The sequence below is a fragment of the Chamaea fasciata genome, unplaced genomic scaffold, assembly GCF_029207755.1.
Source record: "Chamaea fasciata isolate MVZ Bird 193981 ecotype frontalis unplaced genomic scaffold, bChaFas1.0.hap1 SCAF_20, whole genome shotgun sequence".
NCBI classification, from domain to species: Eukaryota; Metazoa; Chordata; class Aves; order Passeriformes; family Sylviidae; genus Chamaea; species Chamaea fasciata.
Genome location: NW_027094105.1, coordinates 5,783,152 through 5,796,084, shown reverse-complemented (window position 1 = coordinate 5,796,084; position 12,933 = coordinate 5,783,152). Strand labels below are relative to the sequence as shown.

The following is a 12,933-nucleotide window of genomic DNA, read 5'->3' as shown; positions in this document are numbered from 1 at the left end:
AGCCACGCCCCTGGGCACGCCCCCGCAGCTGGGTCATGTGACAGGCGGCGCGGCAAGATGGCGGCGTCCTGCGAGGTGGGTGCGCGTTGGACTCCCGGGGGCGGGGCCGCAGCTTCGCGCTGGAACCGGGAACTACCCGGGAGCGTTTCCGAGACCTCCCGCGGGCGGATGCCGCTCCCAGTAGCGGAGGTTGGGTTGTGGGTGTCGCGGCTGAGGGGGATAGGAGAAGGCGGCGAGCAGCGTGGAAGGACAGGGCGCGGGCAGCCCGCGGGTTGGGGGGATCCACAGCGCTGCGGGGGCGTGGGGAAGAGAGCGAGCAGGCAGGGGCTGCAGCGAGGCGAGGGCTACCGGACGTTTGGCAGCACGTCAGTGGGAAGCTTCCCTGCCCTGAGCAAACGGGACGCCAATCACGAAACGGGCAGAAAATGCCCGGTCTGGCTGGAACCGCAGCGTGATGGGTCCCGTTCCATGGTGAGAGAGCGGCAGTGCCGAGGAGCTTCACACTACCTGAAAGAAGGTGTGGAGGAGGGGATTGCGGCAAGCACAAGGAAACCAAATCACTCACCAGTGAAATACATCGCCTTGCAGATTGTCGGGTCTAAAGGCTCCCCCAGGGTGAAATTCCGCCTAGTCTTGCAGCCCGGCGGGGGAGCTGTCACGTGCCCTCGATACAGGAGCTGGGGTGCAGTCTTAAGGTTGCCAGACTGAGTAGGAGGACTCGGTCTTTGGCTGGCAGGTGACATTTACCCTACTTCTCAAATAAGCCTTAGGCTTCCCCCTCCCCAGTGCTCAGAAACAGCAGCGAGTAGGACCCCAAAACCATTAGTTAGGAGGTAGATATTGCCCAGAGCAGTTCTGTTTTATTGACTGTATGATTAATTCTTCTCCTGTTTAGAAGTTAATTGCAATGACAAAAGATTACACTTGACCTGCTGGAGCTGTGTAGCAACAGTGCATCTAATGAAGCTGTTTGGCAATCAAGTATTTCAGGCTATATGAATAAGGATGCCAAAAAGCAATCTATCAGTAATTAAGTTTTCAGTACAAAGTCATAAATATCTAAACGCTGCAGACACACTGTCTAAGGAAGTTTGACAGTACAAACTGTAATAGTTCCTCAGTAATATTGCTCTTATTTTGTCAGTTCTGTAATCGGGTGTCACCACTCAACACTGGCCGAAAACCCAAAAGAGGACCTTAAATAAACTTCCATGAGGGAGCTGGTGTAGATATTGGCATTGAGACTTGGGGAGCAGAATTGAGTAAGACTTTGCTGCTAATCAGCTTAAGGGTGGGCCAGAAAGGATAAAGTAATGCCGTTTCACAACTGGATCAACCATAATATTTCCAACAGAAATAAAGAACCTGAGACCTTCAAAGACCCCAGAAGAGGTGCCAGTGTAACAGCTGAGGTTTATATATGGCTGATTATCAAGTATGATTATCCATAGAGAAATCACAGTTGCCAGAAAGCAATAAATGCCGGTGAGAATGGCACAGTGTTGTCAGTGCCCACAGTTCTTTGAAGAAGATAAGACAAGATTTAACCTAACAGAGTAAATATGCCTGATGCTGATTATCTCAACTTCTTATCTTCCAGTCCAAAAATTTAAAGGAAAGTTTGGTTTGCAGGACATCTGTCAGGGCTGTGAGCCTTCACTTACAGAAGGTGAAGTGCAGGATTAGCTTACCTCACTGTTTTGGTTTTTTTTTAACTATCTGTGTGTTGACATTAGTAATTGGCACATAACTATCAGTTTAAATTGAGTTTAAGAACGAAATAGCTGTGCAAACACCTTACCTGCTGCTCTGGTTTTTTTCAGCCTTCTGATGTTTGCATTTTTGTAGTGGAGTTTTTCCACAGATTTTCATATAAACAAAGTGATGTAAACTGTCCTTTTTGTTTTTTGTACCTCTCTTGAGGAGGGACAATTGATAAACTTATAGTTTGACCAGTGTGGTTGGAGAAGTGGCAACCTTCATCCTCCAATCCATAGTCATTGTCCAAAACCTACATAAACCCAAGTAGAAAAATAAACTATTCTCTTTTTGTCCTGGCAACCTGACTGCGTGCATGTCGTTCTTTTCGTGTCCTGTAGTGACACCTGTCCAAGTAGTTGCTTTAATTGCTTGGTTTTTTCCTTTTTTTTTTTTTAAATAGGAATTGCAATAGCATGGACGGGAATTCTTCCTAATGGACAGCTGAGCACATTGGGACTCCTGAGATTCTGCAAGCTTGAGGCAGGCCGGGCTGGAATCATGTTAAACAAACCGGTGCTGGTGGAGTCGCTGCTGGTGTTCGCCGTGGTGCTGTCGGTGCACGCGGTGGTGTGGGACCGGTTCTCCTGGTGCGCCGTGGCTTTGGCCGTCCAGGCCTTCTACGTCCAGTTCAAATGGGACCGGCTGCTGCAGCTGGGGGGGGCCGTGTTCCAGTTCCGGGGGGCAGCCAACAGCGGCCTCCTGCCCGCCAGCATGGTCATCCCCCTGCTGGGGGTGGTGATGAAGGAGAGGTGCAGGGCTGCCGGCATCGTGTACTTCGAGCGCTTTGGCATCGTCGTGGCTTCCACGGGAATGCTGCTCGCTCTCTTCCTGTCTGTCTTAGCCGTTGGCATCACCAAACCCGTGCCAACCAACACTTGCATCCTGACTGGTATTGCTGGCAGCGTAATTATCTACACCATGAAACATTCCTTGACTGTCTCAGAAGTGATAGAGGTTCTAGAAGTGCTGCTCATTTTTGTCTACCTCAGTATGATCTTGCTGTACTTGTTGCCTCGATGTTTTACTCCCGGAGAAGCACTGCTGGTTCTTGGAGGTGTAAGTTTTGTTCTCAATCAGCTCATTAAACGCTCACTGAATGTAATCGAGGGCAGAGGGGATCCCATTGACTTCTTCCTTCTGGTAGCAGTTGTTGGAGTTGTTCTTCTTGGTCTTTTTTTTACTGTGCTCTTCATTTTCATGGATTCAGGCACGTGGATCTCCTCCATGTTTTTCCACATGATGACAGCAGTGTTAGGCTTAGGGGTCATCATGCCTTGGCTGTACCGACTGATCCAGAGGAACCCTCTGTTCTGGCTGCTCCAGTTTCTGTTTCAGACGCAGACAAGACTTTACCTTCTTGTGTATTGGACTTTCTTGGCTGCCTCAGCATGTGGTGTGGTTTTCTACCAGAACGCTAAGAGATCATCTGAATCTAAAAAACATCAGGCCTCGACTATAACCAGGAAATATTTCCATTTCATTGTTGTAGCTACTTACGTTCCTGGACTAATTTATGACCGCCAGCTCCTCTACGTTGCTGCAGTGCTGTGTCTGGCAGTGTTTATCTTCTTAGAGTACGTTCGGTACTTCAGGATCAAACCCTTTGGACAAACCCTGAGGCATTTGCTCTCCCTCTTCTTGGATGAAAGAGACAGTGGACCTCTAATCTTGACTCATATTTATCTCCTCCTTGGCATGTCTCTCCCAGTGTGGTTGTTTCCCAGGTCTTGTGCTCCTAAAGGCACCTTGCCCGGGGCAGGAGCACTGGTCCCCTACTCTGGGGTGTTGGCAGTAGGGGTAGGAGACACCATTGCCTCTGTTTTTGGCAGTACAATGGGGGAAATCAAATGGCCAGGAACAAAGAAGACCTTTGAAGGGACAATGACAGCTATTTTTGCTCAGATCATTGCTGTGGCTCTCATCCTGATCTTTGACAGCAGTGTGAATCTGAACTCCAGCTACGCCTGGATTCTGGCATCTGTGAGTTTGGTTTCTCTTTTGGAAGCTTACACTACTCAAATTGATAATCTGCTGCTGCCTCTCTACCTCCAGATCATGCTCATGGCATAGAAGCACTTCCAGGAACAGAGTTTTCTCCCTTCCTAGAGAAAGGTACTAGGAAATGCACTGCAGTGAAAGCTCAAAGCTGATCTTTTGGTACAGCAGAGAAAATTATTGAGAACAGAAATGAAAAAGACTTCTTTAAAATAAAGGTTTTGATTTGGTCTTGTTTTTACCCCTGTCAAAAATAGCCAGATTTATGTTCTAGCAGCAACAAACATGACTGAGAAAAACAGCACTTGTATTTAATAAACCAATTTAAGTTTCTTCTGGGTGCCCAAGGGAAGCAGAGGAAGAAGAGGTAAGTCAATAAGAGAGGAAAAAATAAACAAGCAAGTCTCTCAGATGTTGCTACCTCTGCACTGTACCTTGTTTTCTGTACCGAGTCCTGCTTCTTGTGTTTGATGTGTGAACTGTCATTCCTGTATAAGCATGATGTAAAGCATGTTTGATAATGAGGGTGGGCACAGGAACCAGGTACAAATGTCCAGGTATGTCCAGTCCTCATCAGCAAGAGCCAAAACCACGCCACAATGCACAAACACAACTCCAAAATCAGTAGCTGCCACAGCTGAGTTATCCAGGGGGGGTGATGGAGGTTTGGGAATGTCAGACACTGCTCGTTCCAGACCATGCTAATAAGAACAGTGAATATTTAGCCCTGAAGTTTGCTTCAGAAAGAAAAATGTTTTCTCTTTCTCAAGATTTAATCTAAATTAATTGAGAATGAATATGGGGGGAAAATTAAGTGAAGTCACAGCTAAAACTAATTACACATTAATCCTGAAAGCAGAAAATCTGTTGAAGTCAATAAAATTTTCTACTATTGCACTGTCCTACTTCTCACATTTTTTCAGCCAGATGTTTAATCAAATAATTTATAAAAATGCTTCTATCAACAAATTGACCAAAGGTACTGAAGTCCATCTGTTTAATTAAAATTACGGCTACCATTTTGTGGCCAAAAAACCCACTTATGAAACCCTTCTGTATCAACAGTCTCTTCTCACTGGTTTCCCCAGTGTCCATTCAAACAAAACACAGGCGTCCTTCCTGTCTCCAGGGACGTGTCCAAGCAGGAGATTGTCATTCCAGGATTCTAGTTTGCATCATGAAGTTCACTTCTGGCCCTTTTTTAGTTCACTTTTGGGAACAGTTTGGGGGAAGTCCAGCTTGCACAACACTGTTCTGCAGGCCTGTAGCTCTGAGACCATGCCTTGGGAGGGAGCATAAGACTGGGGTGGAGTGAAACCAGTCCCTGGGTCAGCAGAATTGGCTCCACAATCCGATACTGTGTGTCCCTGCAACAAGCCAGGACTGGAATAGCTGAGGAGCAGCATTGCCCAATTCATCCCCCTGACTGGGAGGGGCTCCTGGGATTTGGTGCTGCTTTTCCTGAGGATGCCAGAGTTGGCCAGAGCTGGTTACTAACACAGTAAATTGTTTGCTACTCTGTAGGAAACCAAACTCAGTAACTGCTGGGCTGTTTCCTTCACATTCAATGGGGAATCTTGCCAATCAATCCAGCTTTTTTTATTTATGCACTTGGAGTAGATAGTTTTGCACACTGCAGGTAGTGGTGCAAGTCAGGACAAATTACCTCTCCTCAGCAGAATTCTAAATTATTAACTCCTCGCATGGAAAGATGCAGACAAAACTTGAGTTGCTTCTGTCATAAGCCACAGCCTTCACCACTGACATCATGGTAACCTCTGGAGGTAGAGAAATTTGCTTTCCTTCCACACTGCTTCCAACTTTCAAACAAACTGTAGAAAAGGCAGTTTTTTGAATGCAGAAACTTTGCATTAAATGTTCCTGCTGTTGCCCTGACCCAGCTCCCCAATTTACTTTTGAAAGGGATGAGTCAGTAAGATTTGGGTCTACTCTGCCACAGCCCTCAGCAGCCTTAGGGTTACTCTGATATAATTCCTGCATTGGTGACACTGGGCTCCTATCTCAGGGTTGCCAGTGCTGGTGAAATCACACCTACACAGCTTCTGTTCAGTTCAGGATACAGACTGGAGCTTGCCTGGGGTGTAGCCTGCATTTCCAAACATTCCTTGCTATAAGTTGGTTTGGGTTTGGTGAGGTTTTGGGGACAGAAATTGTTCCTGTGCATGTTGAGAATTCCAGCTGCTCACCAGACAATTTAGCACTGTCTCCATCTGTTGGGAGAAGGTCACACTGTGTCTTCCTCAAAGAAAATACGATGGAGATGGAAAGGAGAATTTCTATATTTTTATTTAAGTATAAAGAGTTTGATTGAGGTTGTTTGTTTCCATCATTTCAACATGAATCTTTAAAAACTGTTGTATTTTTAATTACAACCAGAGATAAAACACTCAGCTACTGTCTGCCAGGAGTATGTAGAAGACTGACTATGAAAAGCAAACCTCCTGCTTCATTTTACCCACTACAGGATTGTTTTAAATCACTGTTATTCGAACAATAAGACAGAAACCTAGGGGTAAAAAATCAAACTTCTCCCCACAACACTGCATTTCTGGAGTCAACCAGCCAAGAAATGCACTTAAGCTCTTAAACACAAGAAAATACTGAGTATCTGCAAGGAGAAATACTTGGTAAGTGGTCCTAATCAAGGTGCAATGGTCTTAATTGGTTTGTTTTCAAGACTTGAAGTGTTTCCTTACCAAAAGGACTGAGTGACTACTCTCATACTGGCAGGGCTCCTGCTGCAGGAGAATCTTCTGTCTACTGCAGGTTTTGGGGTGTGATAATGGTCCTGGTTTCAAGGAGGAGGATGATGAAGGAACATTGAGAGCTGATCTAGTGAAGGTTGTGTTTAAAGAGACCGTGAATGAACAATCAGAAAGGAATATTGGTCCACTCCACAAGGCAAGTCACTAATTTCAAGTGTAGAGCGATGGAAAAGGCAGTTCAGGAGTTGGCTGGAGCCTGGGGAGTAAAGAAGAGGTAAAAGCAAAACTTCAGAGGCTATTCCAGTTCTGCAGGTATGAATTCAACACCAGCTGAGGCACTACCAACAAACTGAGCCCAACAGTTATCCCAACTACAGCACTGGAAAGGCTTCAACTTCCTCAGGCACCTGTGAGGATCACCACCTTACCAGTTCTCTTTGCTCCAGGTGGTGCCTTTGGCTTCCATGACGTGGAAGGTGAACGCGTGGCGAGAAGAGTCCGAGCTGTTGAGTTCACTCTTATGGACAACCTCGCCATGGATGAGGATGAGTCCACCTGTGGGAAAGAATCACCTGGACTGCTGTTTTCCAAAAGATGAGCTCTGCCTTCCAGTGAAAGGGAAGGTGCAGGGTTAAAATATGATTTTTAGCTCCCTTGTGTTTTCTTGAGCTGTGAAGTGCCACGTTTGGGGCTGTTTGTACCTTTGTTTATAGGCAGAGGTATGAACTGCTTGTCATCATAGGCTGGCTCTGAGCCTACAAACTCTACACACGTTGAGGCACCTGAAGCTGCACGGACCATCCTCCGGGTAATCCCATCTGCAAATGCACAGAATAAGCAAACACACAAAAAATTAAACACCTGGCTACATTCTGCACAGCAAAGGAACAATGTCAGTGATTTCTCTTGGCAATGATAGGGACTTTATTATAACTATATTCACACTTTCCTTAGTAACTTGGGTGGGGTCTTTTTCATTAAGTAGAGATTTAGGATTTTCCAGCTGTGGCAGAAACAGATCAAACAGCTGCTTTCTGTTTGCCTTTTTGGCCCCTTCTCTGCATTGCAACAGACCCTTAGGAGCACAAATGGTCACACACTTATGCAAAGCCAGCCTTTGGTCCATTTGTGCTTTCTACAGGAGCACAAACCATGATAGGAGTACAGCTGGCTCCAGGATTTGAGGAAGGAGTGGCTCAAAATCTGAAGAGCATTATGATTACACTCACTGAATGAATCTTTAGGTGAGCAGAAGTTTAAAGCTACCCTGTGTACTCTAGAGGTGGGGAAAAGCAGAACTGTGCTGGTGACCAGCAGCGGTCACACACATGCTCTTACTGGTGTGAGAGCCAGGGATGAACCACAAACAACCATTCTCCTGTGTGGCATCTTCCAGGGCGATCCAGAACCCCAGGACCCTGCCCAGAGGCTCTGTGTGCAGGAAGGTGGCATCCTGGTGTGGCGTCACTGCAAGAAGAGACTGTCATTCAGGTCTTTAATGGGATTCAGTTCCTCTAGAAGGATTTCAGGGTTGCATCTCCCTGACTCAGAGCCCTCCCCTGCCCACTCACCTATCACACACATTAAATCTTACATTAAAATTCCACCTTTTACCCTGCTGCAAATGTAAAAGCCGCTCTTTGTGCCAGCTGCATATGCTGTAGAAACTTTTCTGGAAAATGTGGATTTCAAAGATTATTTTAAGAAGGTTTATACCACCAAACTCACAGGTTTAAGTCTGATTCTGAGCCTTTTCCCTGGAAATATTCTTTCCCTAAAGGAGCATTATCTGCAGTGTGATATAGAGATAACACAAGTCTCACCTTCACCACCAATGCCAGGTTGCTGCAAAGAAAAAAAAGTGATGTGTGAAGAGTTTCACAGCTTCTCACTTAACAGGGTCTTATTTCTTGAGTGACAAGACAACGTGAATTACTGTACCTTGAAGATATACATGCTCTGCACAACTACTGGTCTCTCAAGTCCTAGTTTTCTCCCCAGTTCCTGCAAGAAAATTTTCCAAGATTTATGTTTTCAGCACACTATTTAGCATTATTCTTTAAAGATATTTAAATTTCCTTTCACTGACAAAATAACTCCCCCTGGGAGTGCAGAAAACTAAAATTAACTACTCTGCAATTTTTTTTTTTTTCCCCAAGACCATTCTAGGAAGCAGTAACAGCTCACCTGCACCTTGGGGGAGTGGGTGATTTGCTTGAAGACAGGATCATAAGCGTGTAGAGCTAAAGGGAAAGAAAAGGCTCAGACAGAAGATTTCAAGAAGAGAAGGAAATGTGGCAGCTCTCAGTGATGAGCTGCAGACACCACAGCCAAGCAGGATAAATTGCACCCAGAAACTTCCATCCCTCCCAAGATAGATAAATGTGACAGGACACTTACAGGTTGTACAATCATCATTAAAGACCGTAATCACTCCCTGGCCACAAACTGCACACACATAAAAGCCAGTGTACAACAGGGTGAACAAAATGGAATATTATGTGATTCGGTATTATATTACACAAGTGACAACTATTACACACACGACCCTGAGGCACATTCATTCAGGGTGAATCCATCCTTAAAAACACACCTCTTAAGACCTACCAGAAAAGTGAAGTACTGCAAAAAAGGAGCTAGAGCTCATCTTTGGTGCCCTTCAGAGAGCCCCAGCTAGCAGGTCATTGTTTGTGCAGACTCTTGCTACAACCCAGCTCTGACAAATCCACAAAGCAAAGACTCAGAGTTGTGCCTCCAGCTCACCCTGATCAGATTTGCCATGAGGACACCTGCCCAAGTCCAGCAGGAGCCACTCTCGAGCAAGGGATGAGACTTGACCAAAATGAACAATTACAGAAAATAAGATTAGAAAGGGCTTTTGAATTGTTAAGTTGCTGGGTCAGCAGGAATCTACAGTTGTTTTCACTTCCCCTGAGGAAAAGCTAAAGTGTGACAGAATGGCAGCGGGCCTGGGAAGAGGAGAGTGTTTTTCTGAGAAAACCAAAGAACAAGAACACTTAGTACTGAATTTCCAACTGTAGTGAAGTTTAATCTGAACAAAGTTCACATTCGCAGGTGCAGGGAATCCTGCTCTCATTTTCCATGTACTGTTTGAAAACAAAAGGGGTCAAAATGCAAGTCCAGGAACTGGGAGAGAAGTAGGTCAAACAGACCAGTAAGGGTAAAGAAAAGGTGTTGGTGACACCACAAGAAGGAGGGCAGCTTCAATATCAGCAACCCAGCACAGGACATAGGAGAGAATTTGGTCTGTACTGAAAGTCACCAGTCTCAGGTGGTAAATTTTTAGAGCAAATCTCTTACATAAGAGAGCCAAGGGCTGAAGTCCAAACTTTCACATGTCAGTGACTCTGAGCTATTCATCACTGAGAAACCTCTGAGAAGGGGTTTTTGAAAAGGATTGGAACAGAAGATGCAGTCCTCTGAGAGCAGAGAGTGAGGGGCAACATGGAGAGAATTGCAGAGACAGTTATGTACAGTGAGTAGGTCTGGAGAAATCCTCACGCCTGAAAGCCACATCTCTTTTGTCCATCCCTCCCCAAACCCCATCCTTTAAACATACCATGGCCAATCTTGCTGACAGACTTCTCCTTTGGAATTAGAAAGTTACCTACAAAACAAAACCATAATTTAACATTGTTTGAAAAGCAGGAATCACTACTTGAGCTGGAAACTGGCCCCTAATCTCTCACTCAGCCTTTTCCCATCCTCTTCACATAGCTAACTCAGGCCAGGGCTTACCTTTCCCATCCAAAACACCTTTCTCAAAGAAGAATCTAATCTTGTCTCCACTGGTTAGGAAATAATCCGAGCTACCCTGCCAGGGATAAGAGCCCAGTAAAGATAGCATCCTTGTAAAAACATAAATGAACCTTCAATCAAAGCATTAACACTCACCTGCATCTTTTTCCCAGCAAACCGCAGCATAAACAAAACACAGTGAAAAATCACTCATAAAAAGGCTTTCCACAACACCACCCGTCTTGGTGCTGATCAGGGCTTTATAAGAACCTGTCACACAGAGGTTACCCTTGCTTTTCTTTTGCTGGCTGCCTGGAAAATAACCAGTTTTCTGTCTCCAGAACATGTACAAAGTATATCTGAGATATGCTCGTGGCTACCAGGGGCTCAAAGCACGGCAGAGCCACACACTGATAAGACTCTTCATAACACCCCAGCAAACATTTGCAGAAAGCTGGAGAGCAAATTCCTTTTCCGGTGTTATGTTCAGTTAGAAGGAAGAGTCACGTTCCCCCAGAGTGACCCCTGATCAGCAATTTGCCTTTTTCCTTCCTCTTTCCAGCTCCTCACAGGGGCAGCCCTGCCCTTCTAGTTACCTGCGCCTGGAGCTGCTCCTCCTCCCTGGTGGAGAACTCGGTGCGGCAGTGCGGCGGCACTTCCATCTCCGCGATGATTTTCTGGATCTGACTCCTCATACTGTCACACTCCTCTGCGCTGAAAAACTGCTCCAGGACAAGGAAGCCATCCTTGTGGAACTAGAAGAGACCGGGTGACTGCTCTTCCCCAGAGTCCTCGGGGGAAGCAGCACAAAGTAGGAGAAAACAGTTTACAGTGTGAAAAGCATCGCAGCTCCAGCTCTGCAGCCAGGCAAGCACGTTCTTAATTTTAAATTTCAGGAGGGGCTTCTGTTGCAAAAGGTTCATTAAGAGGTTGAAATTCCAAACAGTTAAGAACAATCTATTTCAATCCCCCAGTCTACACGAAACAGAGATCTCATCACTAGTACCTTTTGTGGTTCAACGACATCTCATCTAACACCTGTAAACAGCAGCTATTAAACTAACGCAAACAGGGCAGTCATACCTGTGCCAAATCAGAATGAGATTCCTTTACAAGCTTGGTTCTCTCTAAGGAAAAAAAAAATCCCTGGGTGATTTCTCACAGTTCACTACACAATCCTTTACAAAATGAACTCTGTTGGCAGTGAACTCAGTTTCTTTATATAGAATACCCCAGAGATTATCCTTTGCCAGGAAGATTTCGAGTTCAGGGATGAGAGCCGAGCAGCACAGACAGCAAGGGCACAGGAGAAATCCCTCCAAGAGCTCCGTGGGACAAGCTGCCCCCGGAAGAGTTTGTAGCCATGACACTCACGCACTAAACGTAATACAAGAAGCTGAGGAGAATATAAAGTGTTTGTAAAGCAGATCTTTGCTAGTCCTGCTGACAAGGTAACCAGCAGTGACTGTATCTCACACACAGTGTCACCTGCCTGCACTCCGGACACGCTCCTTCCTTACCTCCTGGATCTGCTCTTGGGTTACGGATGCCATCGGGGCAGAAGCTCCCCAGACCCCACCACCAACACGGCGATGCCACCCGGGCTCTGCAGGGCTGACTCCCCGCCTCTCCACGTGATCCTTGTCCCAGCATGTGATAAAAGCCAGCGCTGGGCAGTTGGACTCTCGCACGGCTCCAGAGATTTTTGTCCCCGCCGCCAGTTCTTTGCTCCTGGCAGGGACGTTCAGGACTGCACAGTATTGCTTTGGCTCTTGGTGGTAACATAGCACACAAAATTTTTCTATTCAAGTGCAATCACCCACTTGATGAACATCTGAGCTCCAAGGAGGAATGACTTTTAATTAACAACCCAGATTTAAAAATAGGGCAGTTAAACTGGTAATCACAGGGGTAAGTAAGATAAGGGGGACTTAAAATAACATTCAAGTGTGAAGAAAAGATCAAGATGGCTTAGAACAAATCTAAAGCACTGATTCAGGGTGTTACAGAGCCCTTTTTGCTTAGTCAGTGAGTCCTGCCAGCACTTCAGCATATCCCCTGAAAGGGTTCCCCAGCCCAGCAAGTGACAAACAGACTAAAGGATGGTAAAGAGCTTTCACTGAGGGTTTGGTAAAACCCATAGAGAATACTTCTGCTATTTTCGTTCACAGATCCATTTTTGGTAATTTACACCTTCACGTGCTCTGTTCACTCTCCTGCAGCTCCAGAAGTCCACGTAATATTTACACATAAGTAAAGTCAAATCTACACAAAGTTCAAACCAGAGAGCAAAAATGCAGAAAGTGGGTCTAAAAGGCAGAGTGGGAGGAACAGCTGAGAGCCCAGCGGTGGCGCTGCCAGCCAACACATCCCTCTCATCGGGAATCCCTGGGGAAGGTTTTTTTCTCGAGAAGAAAACGTGTTTGGCTCCTACAGGAAACACCGAAAACACCCTTGCAGCAGCACTTCACAAAAATAGTACCATGGGGGCGGGTTCTTGCATCACTCACCCAGCCAAAGGAAAACCCAGCAAAAGGAAGGAATGCAAAATCCTCACAGAGAAGTGTTTACATCCAAGCAACTGAAAATCCATTTAAAGAGAGGTTGTTTGAAAAAAAAATAAGTTTTCTATTCTGTAAATATTGTGGATAAAATCCCTAAGCATCTTATTAAAACTTTTTTTTTAAATGAA

General features: G+C 45.6%; 2 protein-coding genes across 2 annotated transcripts; one reads left to right on the top strand and one right to left on the bottom strand.

Moving 5' to 3' along the window:
* Nucleotides 1-56: 56 nt before the first annotated feature.
* DOLK (dolichol kinase) lies at nt 57-5,018 on the top strand. The gene is made up of 2 exons (XM_066201254.1): nt 57-75; nt 2,162-5,018. The coding sequence occupies exon 2, from the start codon at nt 2,260-2,262 to the stop codon at nt 3,829-3,831; it is 1,572 nt and encodes a 523-aa protein (XP_066057351.1). The 5' UTR covers nt 57-75; nt 2,162-2,259; the 3' UTR covers nt 3,832-5,018.
* Nucleotides 5,019-6,045: 1,027 nt separating this feature from the next.
* PHYHD1 (phytanoyl-CoA dioxygenase domain containing 1) lies at nt 6,046-11,879 on the bottom strand. Its single transcript, XM_066201255.1, has 11 exons — nt 11,762-11,879; nt 10,838-10,996; nt 10,242-10,317; nt 10,063-10,110; nt 8,670-8,725; nt 8,424-8,486; nt 8,306-8,327; nt 7,821-7,949; nt 7,184-7,300; nt 6,911-7,037; nt 6,046-6,738 (listed from the first exon to the last, which is right to left on the bottom strand). Exons 1-11 carry the CDS (start codon nt 11,792-11,794, stop codon nt 6,693-6,695), a joined length of 876 nt encoding a protein of 291 aa, XP_066057352.1. The 5' UTR covers nt 11,795-11,879; the 3' UTR covers nt 6,046-6,692.
* Nucleotides 11,880-12,933: the final 1,054 nt, after the last annotated feature.

What these genes read in the sequence shown, in the direction of transcription:
- DOLK (XM_066201254.1), top strand. Translation starts at nt 2,260, where the DNA reads ATGTTAAACAAACCGGTGCTGGTGGAGTCGCTGCTGGTGTTCGCCGTG.
- PHYHD1 (XM_066201255.1), bottom strand. Translation starts at nt 11,794, where the DNA reads ATGGCATCCGTAACCCAAGAGCAGATCCAGGAG. An exon ending in AGGTGTTTTGGATGGGAAAG is followed by an intron (nt 10,111 to 10,241) that starts GTAAGCCCTGGC and finishes TTTGTTTTGTAG; the next exon opens with GTAACTTTCTAATTCCAAAG. An exon ending in AGAGCATGTATATCTTCAAG is followed by an intron (nt 8,328 to 8,423) that starts GTACAGTAATTC and finishes TTTTCTTTGCAG; the next exon opens with CAACCTGGCATTGGTGGTGA.